The 16659-nt window shown below is 48.3% G+C and overlaps 1 protein-coding gene across 1 annotated transcript; it reads right to left on the bottom strand.

Annotated features, from left to right (window-relative positions):
• Positions 1-6359: 6359 nt before the first annotated feature.
• On the bottom strand, positions 6360-8519 carry ATP6V0C (ATPase H+ transporting V0 subunit c). The gene is made up of 2 exons (XM_010719920.2): positions 8309-8519; positions 6360-7202 (listed from the first exon to the last, which is right to left on the bottom strand). Exons 1-2 carry the CDS (start codon positions 8440-8442, stop codon positions 6998-7000), a joined length of 339 nt encoding a protein of 112 aa, XP_010718222.2. The 5' UTR covers positions 8443-8519; the 3' UTR covers positions 6360-6997.
• Positions 8520-16659: the final 8140 nt, after the last annotated feature.

Here is a 16659-nt window from a genome sequence, read left to right as displayed (position 1 = left end):
GCATCCGCAGCCTCTCTGGGCAGCTGTTCCAGCACCTCACCACTCTCTCTAAAGAACCTGACATCCATCCTCAATCTTCCCTCCCTCAACTTCAAACCACTTCCCCTCGTCCTGCTGTTATCTGCCCTTTCCAAGAGAAGGTTTTGAGGTCTTTCCCAACCATAACAGCTCTGCAATTCCATATCTGAGCTCCTGTGGAGGTTGGCAGAAGCATATGTTGGTGTTTCAGTGCAGTGTGCTTCAGGGCTGGAGAAATACTCTTAAGAGCACCAGTCTGCAGAGCACCAGTAGGAAGGCCGTGATTCCTGGGGAAACCCATCTGAAACACGGCATTTCCAAACACAGCAGGCTGGAAGAAGCAGGAGGCAGCGGGCGCCCATCTCCTGCACGGACCATGGGACCCATCTCCTCTTTACCTCATCCCACACAGCTCCCGCTGCCTCTTGCCTCATGCTCAGATTATAAATGCTTGGGGCAGAGTCTTGTTTCCACTGAGTCTGTGCTGATTCCAGCTTGGAGCCCCTTAGTGCAGAAGGTGGCCCAGAAGATCAATGCCAAAGGACTGAGGCAGCCCTGGTACCTTCATCTCCACAAGCTAGCTGTGTTCCCAGCTCTTGTATCACCCAGACAAGGCTGCTGCAGCCCTCAGCGTGCCATGCATGGCACAGCTCCTGGCCCATCCTTGCTGTCAGAGCCCTGTCACATCTCCATGCTGTTCTTCCCAGCATTGCTGAGCGAGCAGCCCTATGCCAACGTCAGTTAAATGGCATGGAAATGTTACATTCGAGTATTAATGTTTTATCAGGCAAAGTTCAAAGGCCTGGGAGGTCAGACAAGAGGGATTAGTGGTTCCTAATGGCTTTTATGTCTGAATTTGTGAATAAGTAACTCTGGCTTGAGTGGCTGCTGCGGACTCATTCCTCCCCAAGGAATGAGGGGTCTGCTTGGGGGAACTGCTCTGCTTTGTCCTCGTGCATCGCACACGCATGTGACTGACTGCTGCAGGCATGTGTACCACGTGGGGCCGATGGGCCGTGCTCACTGTGAAGGGAAGTAGTGCTGCAGGCTGTGATGCATCCATCCTGCTCATGGTTATTTACCTCCTGAAAGGCAGATGCAGGTCTGCTAATTGCTGAAGGAGTGGCTGATCCTCAACCCTAAGAGCTGGCAGTGTGCTGCAAATTGTGTACCTGCTCAGAAATCTGGCTAGGCACAACGCTACACCACAATAACTACGCGAACAAAAACCATAACTGTTTATTGGCTCAGGCAAAGTAAGGTTTCTGGAACCCCCCTCACTTCGCTGTTCCGCTCTCAGCTTCAGGGAAAGAAAGTTAACTGTGACCTGGACATGTAAGTCATTCCTTCTTTTAAATGTTACTTCTAAGCTGACAGCATTGCTGTAGGCAGGCTGCTCCAGTCATCTGACAAGTCTGCATTAGCCTGGGAGAGAAGACAAAGCGTATTCTGTGCTCTAACTGCTAGCCCCAGGCTGTTCCTCACAGCACACCAAGCCACCAGTGGTCCTGGTGTCTGCATCTCTGTGGGCAGAAGGGAAATCATGTCTGACCGCCATAATGTTAAAGGAAAGTGCTGTGCTTTGTTCTAATTAAAGCAGCATCCCCACCAAACTCTGTATTTACTCCTAGATGTCTGCTTGCAGACTTTCCCTTCCATTCTCTTTGCTCCATGTTGCTGCAGCAGTGTCCAACCAACACTTTTGCTCCCGTGTTTATCTAGTTCAGCGTCCCACAGTGTTGCAGAGTCAATTATCTCGTCAAGAATTGTGTCTAAGCAGGGTGCTGATGTGAGCTCCTCTGATGAATCATGTTAAGAAAAGAAAAATGAAGTGAAATGTAATGGTCCATGAACATAACATCCCCATCTAGCCAGGAAGTTAATTTAGAGATCAGCATTTAATAATATACTCATTCCATATGTCAGTGCTTGTCCGCACAACAAAGCTACCTTTTAGTGTCAGCAGGATACCAGAAAAGGCCATTGGAATGGAGAATGATGTTAGTTTATCCCAAGAAAACTACACACAGCCTGGTTTGGGAATGTGAGGCTAGGAATAGCTTCAGGTGGGTTTTACTCATGGTGGTTGAATTATCCATCCTCAGGGGCACCCAGCAGCATGTCGGTGAGAATGACTTGTGGCTTTTTAGTATGGCTAAAGAGACTCCAAAACCGGAAGATTAGAAAATGAATCCTAAAAATGTATCTCAGGCCTGTTTATTCAAGCCAATAACTTTCTAAGGGCAGAAGCACCCTTCCAAACAGCTAAATTCAGATGTCAAAAGGCACACAGAGCACCCAAACGGCTTACAGACAAACAGCATTTTCATATGCACATATTTTCATATGTCCATGCTGACAGACTTGTCACAGCAGTTTTCCTTGGCAGTGGAAGAAACATCCAGGTACTTACATGTGGTAACATCCACTATAAAATATCTTTCCATGGGGTTCACCCTGCCAACAGCTTCACCAACCCTTTGGCAACAAAGGGATGCAAAACATCTAAGATGAAAGCCAGAAGTGAGCCACTGAATCACAGCACTGGAAGATGGCCCTGATCTCTCTCTGTTCTGCTGCATGAACAAACAGAACAGCCTGTTCTGAGACAACAGGTATGGGAATTTGCCTCATCAATGCTGTAGGTGCGTTACCCAGCCCAACTTTATGTCATCCATCTGCTCCACTTAAGGATTATCCCTTTGGATGCTCTCTATTTCACAGAATTAAACCAACCCTGCCTTGCCTCACCAAGAATCACACACTCCTCCTCTAATAATTGCATGCTCTTTCTCTCCACTGCCCCAGTAACAGGCTGAGGGAATCACAAGCAGTAGCTTCACTTGTTTTTCCCTTAGCAAATCATTTCTTTTTCAGGTCAAGTTATTTTTAACCTGGCTCAATTCCCAAATCAGATTCACTGCCTCGCCACAGGAAAAGCTGTAGCAGCACGTTTGGGAGAAACGGGGGAGGCTTACAGATGTGAACAAAGGTACAGATAACAAAGCAAGGAGGGCTTAGGCTAGCTCTGCTGTCAAAATAAACGCTTGTGGAGATGCAGATTTGGTTTCTCATTTTTCACATGCATTCCCAAAGAGGTCTAAAAATTGTTCTAATGAACAGGGACCAGAGATGCTGCTCATATCTGTGAGCTGTATACCATGCTGACCTTGGGAACGCCAGGGATTTCCTAAGATTAGTCCTCAGCCCGAGAGAGACAAAACCATTGGACCAGGGTGGTCATCACCTTCTGCTGCGTGAGGCCATCCCGCCATCCTGTCCCCTCAGAATGAAGCTGGACACTGCATGAAGAGCTAAATCCACATCACTGACCAAAAATAAAGTGTTACCTCCATTTCACTACAGAACTGCAGCAGAGACTGTTCAGCATCACATTCAAACCGGAATAAAGCTGGAAATGGGATCCAGATGTTCAAGGGCATATCCAGCTTTCCCCTTATACATACACACCTTTCTGCAGCACTTACTGCTTGGTTTGGTTTACACTCTTCTGTTTGGTGTTGCTCACTCCCAATCCTCTGTAATGCGGCAACCACAGGAACCCAGGGGACAGGAGCAGGGGTTTCACTGGAACAGACCCCCATCCCTGGAGGCATTCAAGGCCAGGCTGGATGTGGCTCTGGGCAGCCTGGTCTGCTGGTTGGTGACCCTGCACATAGCAGGGGGGTGGGACTGGATGAGCATTGTGGGCCTTTGCAACTCAGGCCATTCTGTGATTCTATAATTCTCCAAAGAGGAGTTACTTTATTGCAATTCATTTTCAGATGCATTTGGATTTACTAAAGCAGTCCTAAAAAGCAGTCACTAACCAACTTAGGTAGATTCTGTTTCTACAGCAGAGCATTAAATAATTTTAAAAATCACAGCATTTGGTGGGGAAAAAAACCCAAAAATATGAAAGCTAACGAAGAGAAAGGTCAGCAAGCTCTTCCAACGCATTGTCTATGCTGACAGCATCAGAGAGCAGGCATCCCTCGCCTTTACCTAGCTTGAACTGACTGCTAATGGACATTACCCTCTGCTGCTGCTACTGCAGAGCCATTCTGTTCTGTTCTCTCTGCAGGGCTGACTCACTCTGCAGTGCACGCAATCTGCCACATTACACAGAGCTATTTATGCGCCAGCAGACACCACCTCCTTTCAGTCAGGCACGCCACGAGGCTGTCATTCCATGGTCTGGGGCTGCTGCTCTGCTCTTCCAAAGCAAAGTCAATCCCTGGTGGATGGGACTGCACTCAGATCTAGCAAAAGAGCGGTTAGTAAATGAAGGAAAGGGGCTGAAAGGTCTGTAATTTTCTCAGTACCTTGAATCACCTCAGAAATCTAGTGACACAATAGCATCACCAGAAGACTTGAAATACAAGTTTTCACCTGGGAGTCACCAATGAGGATCTAGAGCACGGCTGTAACAGAAAAAAGCCAACAGAGTTAGATTGTTAATTTTACTCCTGGTGTATTTGCAGGTAGTAATGCAAGGCAATCCTTTCCCTTTCACAATAACCCTGGCTTTTGTTTTATGCTGTTCTCACGATTTGCGTGGGTTTATAAACACAGAAGGCTTGGCACTCCAAGGCACAAATCAAGATGCTGTTGATGGCATTTTATCTGTATTTGGTTATGTAAGTATCCATCATGATTCTAAGCCTGGTAACCAACACTGTGGCTATGCCAGGACCCGAACGAGTTCCTATAGACTGGTGCCTTTAAGTTGCTCTTATTATCTCAGATTAGAGCTACCACAAGTATTTGGTTGCTCCCAAACACACTTGCTTATATTCTTGTTATCTGGCAAAAAGGAAGGCTGGCAGCATGTCCTCCTTGTAGGCAGATCTAAAATGATTTCACCCAGCCAGGCCCTTCTGCCACACAAGAGCAGTGCATCTCCTCCAGGCAGCCCGAATCCACCATCACCTCTCCCAGCTACATGCTCCACCAGGCTCTTCACAGCAGCACTCATTGCAATCACTGCAAGGAAAGTTTAGTATACTGTAGTTTCCGGAAGTGTTCAGAATATCTGAGAAAACACAGCTCACAGGGTCCGAGTCCACTGCTTTTCCTCAGGAAAATGGGATCAGTGCGATTCAGATCAGGAAACATTAAAGAGACATTTTCCTCCCTATCCAATCCTGATGCAAACATGCAGGGCTTTCCGTGAACCAGCTCACATCCCCGTACCACCGAGCACTACTGATAGCATTGCTGAGGGTGCCCTGAAGTCAAGCCATTTGAAACACAAAAGCCATGGTTCACTCCAGCCCAGAGCCAAGCAGCTGACAGCCTACCACATGGACCCAGGCACAGACATCTTTTAGCCAACAAACCAGTTAGTTTGTTAGTAATACTGCTGAGTGGTCCCTAGTTTAGAGATCAGCTGTTCTGAAGGTGCACAGCTTCCTACCAGGCCCAGGCTGGTGAGCACTCCTGCCGGGTTAGAAGCTAAGGGTGGTGATGCTCAGCAGCTCCCAGAGCTCTGGTCACAGCTGCGTTGTGCAGACCTGCCTTTTTCACTGCTATACCTGAGATACAGCACTGCCATACCAGCAGACAAGTCATTCCAGACCTCCCAGCTTAATTTGATTACCAAGATGCTACTACACATCTAAGTAATGTTAACATAGATAATGAATCAGAAAAAGCCTTTTCTGTTCTCCAAACTATGATTAAGGCCATGTACATCCCAAATGCACTCTGGATAACATTTGCAAGCACTAGCTTTGTGAGCTCCAGCATTGCTTTGTGACATCCACAAACCCCCTAGATGGGAGAATACTGCGTCAGTGCTTTCCAGCTGCAACAGCAGACTTCTCAGCTTGAACGTTCCTGATTTTTAAGTTAAGAGTATGAGTTCCTAAATGAATCCATTTTGTTGACGAGACAGTTGTTCAGGTACTCTAGCAGCAATTCGTGCTAACAGTGCAGCTTCCCCTCCAGCCAAGCTCCTGCAGAGCAATCATTACACATTGCCTTGAGGTCACTCTGCAGCTCCCATTCCTTGCCACACACAGCAGTTTGTACCCTTACTCCCACACTGCGAGTGGTCAGGGCACGCTGCAGCCAACCACACAGCAAAGCACCACCTGGTCAGGCAGAGGCCGAGTGCTGACAGCACCGCAGCAGCCCAGCATTCTGCTCACAAGCACAGCCCAGGCAGCAGCAGCATCCACTGCTCTCTGCCCAGGAAGAAAAAAAGAATGCTTTCAGCAGTCATCAACAACTTCCACATAGCACTCAGTCACTTCCAAGACCCTGCCTCCTCCTTGTAGAATCCCTCCTCTCCCCAAAGCAGCAGCAAAAGCATTAAATCAGAGGCAGAAGAGTCATTACAGCAATATAGTGAGGAAGTTTTATTTGGAAACATCATATAAGTTCGTAACCCAACAGTGGGTGCACAACTCTGATGCCAGAGCATACGCAGTTACTACTGAAACACGGGAGTGTTTCGGACAATTGCTGTAATAAAACACAAAATTCTCATACTCCAATACCATGACACTACAGCAATCTTTAGAATCAAAGTTACATCCAAGGAATTCTCTGCACTTACAATTGACCCCACAGTGTAATCTACCTATATATAAGATTAATATATATAGCATGGGAAATTGAAAATCTTTGCTCCATAGATGTATGAACATGTCAAGTCTTTTATAAATAAACATCCAGTGAAGAGAAAAATTACATTTCTAGTTCATATTTATACATAAAGTACTAACAGCAATGGGTGGAAAATTGCACGCAGGCCACCCCAAGCCACGCAGCAGGCTTGGAGCTGCCCAACCAATTTAATATTGAATTACACACATGACGGACAAGTCACTAACGTACATTGCGCATTTACAAGAGATCAACTACCAAATTGGGACAACTGTACACATTGGAGAGACCATTTCCATTCTGGAGCTTTGTTTTTTTTTTTAAATGCTGATTTGTTACATCTCTTTACATCATACTGCGACGTTTACTTTGTGGAGAGGATAAGGGCAACAATGAGGCCGTAGAGACCCAAGACTTCAGCGAAGATCAAAATGAGGATCATGCCCACAAATAACCTGGGCTGCTGTGCTGTTCCCCGTACGCCTGCATCACCCACGATGCCAATGGCAAAGCCAGCAGCCAGACCGCTGAGGCCCACGCTCAAGCCAGCACCCAGCTGAAGAAAGCTCCTGTGGGACAGATGAAAAGAAGGCTCAGTGGCAAGCAACAGGACATGACCTTCCATCTTCAGGCTAAACTGACGCCCCCCTCGCCCCTAAGAGAGGGAAAACAAACATCTGAAGAGAACCTCCTTCCCGCAGAAAGATCTAGACTCATTTAAGCCAGCCCAGCACATCTCATGAAGCAGATGCTTCCCATGACCCCCTGAGCTGGGCTCAGTGCAGGCTAGCATTCATACTAGCACCTGACCCAGTGCTGTGCAGCCTATTAATGGCTGCTTTTCCTTCCCGCCTTTAGCGACCGTATTACACAGCCATGGCATACACCAGCGAGAAGCTGTCCTGCAGTACAAGAGTTGCACGTGGAGTTAAGATGGACAGGTCAGTCAGGGATGCTCTGGCTTTCTAGATGGGTGCCTGAAGAGCAGTCCTTAGAGTCTGACCACCTGGTAACTGCAAAGGAACATTTCCATCTGCTGTTTCTTAGATAAATGCTTACAGCTCAGACAACCGCAATGCTCAGAGCTCTCACTTGTACAGCAGCACAGCTACCTGCTCTGTTAGGCCTCAGAAGCATTGTTTTACTCTGACATCAATCAAACTAGTTCCAGCTACTCTCAGAAGCTGAGCAGATTAAGTTTCAGACTATGGCTGGTATAGAGGTATAATGCATAGCTTGAGGATTGATTTACCAGCATGTAAAGAAGCAAGCAACATTAATTATTCACTTGCATCTCCCAGGCAACAGGAAAGCTATTTAGATACCTTGATTAGCTCGTGAGAAGACCTGCATACTCCATCTCTAGAATGTGACAACATGAAACAAACTCAGGCCCCCATCCCCTGGCTGCACTACTTCTCTGGAGACATAAACCCTGACACTGTATCTCACAATACTGCTTCTGATTTGTCAGCTAACACATCTCTATCACCGATGCTAAGACACTAGGTAGGACAGCTGAAATCCAGTTGGTGTTCTTGAGGTCAACTTGGAAGCATTCAGCATTTATGGCAACCCACACTTTCTGAAGAGCTTAATGAAAAATCTACTCATTCCAGAGCATCCAAGTGCTGCCAGAACAAATCTCAACAAAATCCACAGGTACAGAACTTACTTGAATAGTGTGATAGTTGGTGAAAGGGCATTGGCAATGAGAACCGCCACTACGAGGCCATAGATAGCTATAATACCCGCCATGACAACAGGGATAATTGACTTCATGATGAGCTCAGGCCTCATGACAGACATGGCTGCAATACCCGTGCCACTCTTCGCAGTTCCATAAGCGGCTCCCAAGGCTGCAAGAGAAAAGACACATTAGGAAGTTCCTCAAATAATACCGCCGTTGTCAGACTGCAGCATTAGAACAGCTGAGTCAGCACAGGGAAGAACTGTGCAAGTCTAACGTGGTCACTTGACTACTTGGTTTGTCAGGGAGGCGTATTCCCTTAACGCATGGGGAAATGACTTACCGACAGTCCTGAAATGAAACTGCTGCTGTTAAAACTCTATTGGCCACAGAACATCCCCTGAGCAGCCAGCTTCACAGCAGGACAAGCACTGCAGCACAAATTCATTCCCTATTTAGGTCTGCAATTGAACTTGTGCCCTCCTAGAGCCCAGAATGCAGAGGCTCTGCTCGGTGGAATTTGGGAAGAAACATAGCAAAGCATGCTTTGCTACTGCAGCAGGATGTAGCCTGATTGAGAGCTATAGCTCCTAATGTTACTGAACTTTGAGTTCTTATACACACCCAGTGTTTAACAAGTTGCCTTGTGTTATCCCACGAGGTCTTTTCTACCAGAAAAGGGGGATCTGCCCCCATGCTCTGACCTGGGATGAAACACACAGCTCCAGCTTCATCAGATATATTGAGATAGCAGTGACCATTCACATTATTGCTACACTTTGTTCCTTGGAGAAAGGACTCCCTCCTTCCATGCAACACCTCCACCGGTGAAGCATTCAGGTCCAAACACTTGCTAACCCAGCCACTGAAGTCAGGAAGAGCAGCACAGCTTGCAGTTCACAGACAGCCACAACCACCACCTCACCCCAAGGTCCTCACACCACCTACGGAGGTACTGAATATGCAACCTGCAGCACACAAGCCCAAAGCTTGGTTTCCAAAGCAGCAAATGGGCTCATCACTTTTAACAGAGTACAGCTAGAAACAAGAGCCCCGAAATACTGCCTAAAAAAAGTTACTTTTGTCCTGAAAGCTTTAAAATAGTCCCATAAAAGTTCATTCTATGACTCTCAAGCGTTTAGAAAGAACCATTTCGTTTCAGCCTTGCTCTGGAGTACGTTAGGAAGTCCACCTTTGGACTGCACTCAGCACCACTGGGAGATGATGAGCAGCTGAGCAGCCACCTGGGACCACAGCTGAAACAGCACCAGCAAGCAATGCAAGGGCTACCTCCTTCCCTGACACCATCACATCAATACTCAAAGGTTTGAGCCCTGATTAATTAGCATGAAAAATACTCCTGCCTGCTAAAAACAGCCACTGAAGAGTATTTTGCAAACAGGAATTTCAAATGCTTGTGCTGTCCAGATACCTCTTACATGCAAGCCTGGCTGACCCTTTGTAAAAATTAAGCTTTCTAGAGGGGAGAGTTGTTTGTTCCACATGGATGTGTAGCTGCCTCACACTAGTGGAGGATGTCAGAAAAGAGCTGCTAGTTATTCAGATAGCTTAGGCTATCCACTCTCCTATTTTCCCCGTCTAGTTAAAGCCAACTCAAGCAGCCAAGAAGCGAAGGGTAATCCTCTCAGCTCTGCACACTGAAAGTTCAGGAGAGTAAGGGCTACAGTCACATAAGACTCCCTCCAGAAGTGGTTTTAGTTAAAGACCGGAAAGGAAAGCCTTATCAACTACAAATTAGTTCTGCATTAACAAAGATCTAACCTCCTGTAACCTGGATCCTTTTCAAGCCTTTCCTATAAAGAGACACGTAAAGAACCGTTCAGTGCAGTTCAGAAGCAGATTGTTCCATCAATTCTGCAGTTTTCTTGCAATCAGGAGGCAGGTTTCACTTGCCTGTGTAGGTAAAGTCCAGAATTCATTGCAGAAACCTAGTTACAATATCAGTGATGCTAGTTGTACATGGCTACCCCGTGGGGAATCTAGAAGATTACTCTGGCTTGAATTAGGAGCCTTTTCTTTCATGTTAAACATCCAAGGAACGGATGTAAGTGGAATCAAGATTCAGGTCACCTTCCAGCCAAAGCTTTTAATAGAAGCCACTTCTGCCTAAGCTTCCACAGTTCTCTCTAAGAAGGCCTGCAAGGGGCGCGAAGTTCACTGTTCAAAACTACATCTGTCATTACTTCCTCTAAATCTGAGGTTTCTTTGAGGTGTTGCAATTAATGCAGCAGTGAATTACAGAAATGGGTTTTGCAATACCACATACAGAAAGCCAGCCTGATTCAGTTTTTGGGGAAGGGCAGCTCATCTGTCAGTTTCTAGTTATCTACTCCAAAAACCTACAGAACAGACAACTGTTAGCACATCTGACTTCATCTAGGCCGTTTATGAAATAAAGTCAGCCCATACTGTGGCAGCAAGTTGCCACACAGCTTACACTTAGATAGCACTGAACAGCTGTGAGGAGAACAGCACAAGCACTGCACACCCAGCCTCAGAGCTGGCACGTCTGCACCCCACCAGCATTTATCAGCATCCTGCCCAGCAGCCTCACACCAGAGGTCCCCACACTTCTGCTAAGCTTACAAGGCAGCTTGCCTCATCCCTTTCACTAGCCTCAGAAGTGCTCCTCGTGCTTTGGATGCTACCCTTGAATTGCATCCCAGGGAGCAGGCCCACCTCCCCATCACACAGCTGCCCATGTGGGCCACGTGGCACCCAGGGCACTTCTGTACACCTGGGCTTCCACTTCTTGACAGCTGTGAATGTTTGAAGCACTTCATGCACTACATTCAAAACGCTCCAGCTGAGTTGCAAAGAAATAGTATTTTCTGGAATCTCAGAGAACAAGGCTTGAAGGGACCTACATGAACAACAGTAAAAAGCAAAACAAGAGCTTTGTTCATTACTGTTACATACCATGTCTCCAAATACTGACATCAGATCAGCTCAGTCTCCCCTAACAATTAGACTTCACATTACTCTCAGAGCAAACACTGCCTTTATGGCAGCTATCAAGACACCTCAGTGATAAAGCAGGAACAGCACTTTGCCACCTTGCTTTATCAGGGGAAGAAGCCATGCTGCCTATAACCAGAAACTGTGCCATTCAAAAGCTCAAAGGTGTGCAATACAAATTCATGCATCATTTGCGGCTTACTCCCAGTACACCTGTTTCAAAGGTAACTCAAACATGAAGAATTCCTGTAGGGTAATGCCTTGAACTCATGCTACAGCTGCTTTAGTAGCACTCCTAGGACAAAATGCACTGCCATGAGACCACAGATGTTCTAAATGGCACTTCTATTAGCCAAAGGTGGGAGCAGCAGCAGTGTAACAGTACAGCTCTGAAGTGAAGCATGCACCAGAAAGCAACATGCCACGCAGGCAGTGGCTGCAGAAAGGACTGAAGACCAGTCTTACCACAGCCAGGACTTTTACTGGAACTTTGACACGGTTAGCACTCATGTCATGCGTGGTGTAGGTCAATGCTAGCACAAGTGTCAGGACCAACCTGTTGTAGCTATAGCTGCAGTGCTGAACGAGGTCCTGCACCGAGACAGCTGCAAGTCACCTCATGCAACACCCCAACACCCCTCCATGCACAAAGAGGCTGTTACCAAAAGCCTTACACTGTTTCTGTGCAACTCTGCAGACATACATGGACAACTTCTGTAGACCAATGGGCACTGACTCACACTGACCACCACGAGTCTTCAAGTCAAAGCACCGCTCCAATAGATATGACTTCTTGCAGTCTGAGCAGCTGTGATGAGTCCAGATGTGGTGGGAATCAGTCATGCACACTCCAGCAGCATCTGATCCATTCAGAGCTGTGATTCCTCGTGTCCCACCACAGAGATGCAGGTTTACCACAGCAGTGGTAGAGGAAAAATTCCCAAAGCACTTAAGCCCGACTTCCTTGGATAAGTAATACAAGTCAAGCTTCCAGACAGACAGAATGAGGCTCACTACCATGGCAAGACTGAAAGACCGACTGTTCTGGATAAGAACATGCACCCTGAGCCTTTTCTAATTAATCCAGCATCAAATGAGCTGTCCTGTGCAATAGGCAGGCTTGCCTTCTACCAGACAGCAGGAACCAGCTCACCTGAAGACCTGCTAATCCTCGAGCAGGCTGTTAACCCCTGCAGGATTCTGCTAGAGGTGACAGCTGGGTCAAGCACAGCCCTTGCTCTGCCATGCCAGCCTCATGGTCATCTTCAGAGGTGGGAGGCACCCCAGTGGTGCTTTGGCCCCTCCACACCACCAAGTTTAACATGAACGCAGCCCTACCTCAGATCACGGTCACAGATGCTCCACAGCTGTTTTGGCATTTTGGCAAAACCCTATGGTGCACAGCTGCCCCTTCACAGGGCAGCCACAAGAGTGGAGAAGTACCTGGAACCCACACAGCATCAGAATGCAGAGCTGAAGAGCAGCTGCAGCCCATCTCCAGGGATGGCTGCAGGGGTAGCAGACGCTGCCCTGCAGGGAGAGGCAGCCTGCAATTCTTGACGTGCATCACCCACTCCAGCATTAGGCACAGCATCCTTTTTGTTCTTCTCAGACTGTATGAGAAGACAGCTCTGCATTTCCAGGTTTCAGAATGATGAAAAAAAAAATCAACCTGCAAGAGGCTAATGAGCAATGTGCTCCTCTTCAGTCAATGTGAGAACTCCAAGTTCACAAATACCAGTTCCTTGTGGTTACACTCCAGAACAGACAACCCAAAGAGGTTATCAGTCAGTTACCCAACCAGCCGAGATGGCTGCAGCTGCACTCTGCATGCAGTGTACAGTGTAGCACACAAGCCAGGTTTGTTTTACATTTTAATAAGTTGAGACAAAGGGAATAGGTCTTGCCATACGAGTACTTTTCAGCCAGCAGCAACATATCCTGGTCCCACCACAAGCCAGCCCTATTACTACTTATCCTCATCATTCAGCCTCCCACTGCCCAAAGATGACCCATTTCACAGACAGGTGGCCCACTCCACCAAAGGTGCAGATTAGCAGAGCTGCTGTTTCTCATGCCAGCTGGTTGGCTGAACAGCTTACAGTGCTCAGCACGCAGCAGCCATAGCTATGAGGCCCCTGAGGAAGCCAAGGTCATCCCATTCAGACCCATGTGATAAGACTGAAGCCTCATGCTCACAAGTTTCACCACTCAAAGGATGCAAGGTCAGCAGATTATGTCTTACTGTCTTGTGAGGGCAGTTAGCAGGGAGAAGCACAGTTCTGTGGTCCCATGGTTTCCAGTACCATAGAACAGCCTGATGGAGCTCTAGAATTTTCTAGTTGGCAACCACCATTCACAATTAGTCAGGCTCCGGAGAGATGAAAGAGGCTCATTTTAGGAATTGAAAGAAAGAAGTCGATTAAGAGGTCCCAAGGCAACTGGTGTTCATCTTTACTACTGCACTGAAGCTCCACCACAGTGAAAATGCACAAAGACTTTATAGTCTGCAGTGATTCTGGGGCCAGATGAGAATGCCACCAGATACAGCTGGAAGCCACCCATACCAGCTTCAGCCCAGTTCTACAGAACTAATGGTTAAGGCTTTGCTTATGATTTTGGATGTTCCAGACACTAGTAATTGCAGAGCAGAAATCATGCACTTACTTATGCCTTCCATTAATTAAACTCACCTGCAGCAGCGCTACTTATTGTGCTTCTGTTCCAACACTTGTGCTGAGAGTCCACCATTTTACCTGCTGTTAGTTAAAGATGATTTTATGTGGCTCTCTATTGCAGACTGTACAGCAATGTGAAGTGCTGACCCACAGAGTTCTCCTGCCCCAAGCACCTGCCTCAAAAGGTCTTTGGAGTGTTTGGCAGAGCAGAGTGATTCTCTGTTCCCATTCATTTCTCACCTGCAAGTTACACTTGGGCAGTATGCAAGTTCCTCCTAGGCTGAGGTCTGTAGAGCCCTTCACACTCTCTTCTACCAACCCCTCACCCACCAAGAACAGTATTTCAGGAAGCACAGGAGTCATCTGCCCTCAGGGGTATGAGCTGTTTGCAGTCAGGATCCTCCTGGAATCAGCGTGCAGGGCTGACAGCTGCACCAAACTCACACAGAGCCAGCAGTTCCACGGGATGGGATGTGCATATGTGGGGGGTCAGAGCAGTTAGCTGACAGCTATAGCACACCTGTGGCCCAAGCTTAAAATAAAAGTTTTGTTAGTTCTGCAGTAACGATGAGAAGTAGGACACAGGACTGCCTTCTCACTGCTGGCTGGAGTCCTCCTCATTAGCAGTCTTCCCAACGCCTGACAGCACAGCAGCATCACATCACCCGCCCCAGCGGGTCCTAGCAAGACTCCTGTCACACCCTGGGGACCTGATGGAGCAGCCTGGCTCATCCCATTCTTCTGGACAAAGTGCCTTGCACACTGCGGGGCAGCTTTGCTCGATGCCGTGCTTCTTCATTTCTGGTAGGCAGAAGTCACATGGAAAAGTCTCTCACTGGATCACTCAGCAGCATCTGACACTGAGCCAGCCACATGTTTTAGACATAGGAAATAAAGCAATCTTAGCTCTCAGAACAGGCTGTGATCAGTGACAGCAGGCCTGGGACAACCAAGGTCACACAGCCCGCTCTGTGCTCCTCGCTGCCCTCAGCACGAGCTGACCAGAACGAGTTCTGCTATCTATTCTACATCAGCTGTTAATGTTCCAACACCAAACAGAACTGCTTGAAGTCACCTGTTTTCACATCAAACTAGCCTGGGCAGTGTCAAACCTGACCATGTTTACTAGAAACATGTCTTTAATACGATCAGCAGCCTCGCAAGAAGCTGATCTTTAGACACAGCATGAGTCAGCCATGATCACTGCGCTGCTCAACACCCATCCACAGCAAGTTCAAGTACTTGCACACTGCTTGCCCACGCAGCCTTAGCTCCCAGCTCCCAACCTGCTTTCAGGTGTGCTTCAGTGGTCGTACTCAGGTGTACTCAGGCCCAACAGGCTGCTGGCTGCCTGAAGCCCAGCCCTGCCCCAGCAACAGCACAGTGAGCAAACCCCAACTGGTACAGCTTGGGTGACCTGAGTTACCCATCCCAAACCCTCCCCTGCCACCTGCAATCCCACAAGACAGCACTACCAGACCTGCAGCTTCTAGGAAATACCTCATTTCTACTTCAGAGGTGCCAGGCAATGCTCTGAGTTCTTACTGAAAGGCTGACTCAACACTGCATCCCTCCCCAAGGTATCCACTGAAAGAACTTTGCACTGAAATGTCATACAGTGCTCTTCTGCAGGAAGAATGAGATGCTGTGCTTCCTTGGGGAAGCAGTCACCGAAGACTTTAATCATTGCTATTGCCAAAGGCGTTCATCTGCCAGCTCCATTTTGCCTCTCTCCTCTGAGGCACTCAGCCTGCTCCTGGTGGGCAGGCGGGTGGGCACAGAGCGTTCACTGTGTGTGCCACGTTCCAGGCAGCATCAGGCACACGTATGATGGCTGAGCTCCATGGCAGCTGTCACCACATGTCCTCAGCGCTGGACACAGCTGCTTTCATGCCGAGATGTGAACTCAGAGCAGCACTGAGCCCAGCCCCCAGTGCCCACATCAGCAGAGCTGCAGTCACCCCTCAAATGTTTTATATCTACTGTACATTCACAGCTTGAACTGCTGCTCTAACCAAGAGCAGCCTCCACCAGTATGCCTTTCAGACTTCGATACCATCTCAGAGGCTTCATTAACGCCAATAAAAATGGGTGCAAGAGCAGCAGCGATGAGACTGGAGCTGCAGCAGCTGCTGAATGAGTGCAAGGACTCCTCCTCACCACGCTGGGTGGAACATGGACACTGCAGTCCATGCATGCAGATGGACAAGCCGGTCACTGCGTGCAGGCAGAGCACACTACGGCTTCGAAGCAGAAGCTGCTCCCTGTAGGTGCCTGACACGTCCTGGTCATATCAGTGCTGAGAAGGAGCACCTCCTGGGCCATGCGGCCCCGCGACCCACAGCACTGCCTGCAATGTGGAAGAACCACAGTGCTGTTGGGGCTGCTCAGCTCCTGGGCAGCCGTGAGGCAGGCTGAGAGGCTCCATGCCGATCCCAGCCACCTACAGCGCAGACAGAGCTGCGGGATGAGAGCTTTGCGAGGCTCTCATCTCGAAGGGAAAGCAGAAGCCCAACGGCGCCCTTCAGCATCACCGACGCCTTAAACCGACCGCACCGACACGCCCATGGAGGCTCCGGTCCCAGCGAAACGCAGCCCGGCGCTGCCCCAGGGAAGCGTCAGCGCAGCGCAAAGCGGCTCCGCAGCGGGAAGGTCCACCCGAGATGGAACGGAACGGCC

This window comes from Meleagris gallopavo, chromosome 16 (assembly GCF_000146605.3).
Source record: "Meleagris gallopavo isolate NT-WF06-2002-E0010 breed Aviagen turkey brand Nicholas breeding stock chromosome 16, Turkey_5.1, whole genome shotgun sequence".
NCBI classification, from domain to species: Eukaryota; Metazoa; Chordata; class Aves; order Galliformes; family Phasianidae; genus Meleagris; species Meleagris gallopavo.
The sequence above is the reverse complement of the archived record's forward strand: the minus strand, read 5'-3'. Positions and strand labels throughout refer to the sequence as shown.

What these genes read in the sequence shown, in the direction of transcription:
- ATP6V0C (XM_010719920.2), bottom strand. Translation starts at nt 8,442, where the DNA reads ATGTCTGTCATGAGGCCTGAGCTCATCATGAAGTCAATTATCCCTGTT. An exon ending in CCAACTATCACACTATTCAA is followed by an intron (nt 7,203 to 8,308) that starts GTAAGTTCTGTA and finishes TCTGTCCCACAG; the next exon opens with GAGCTTTCTTCAGCTGGGTG.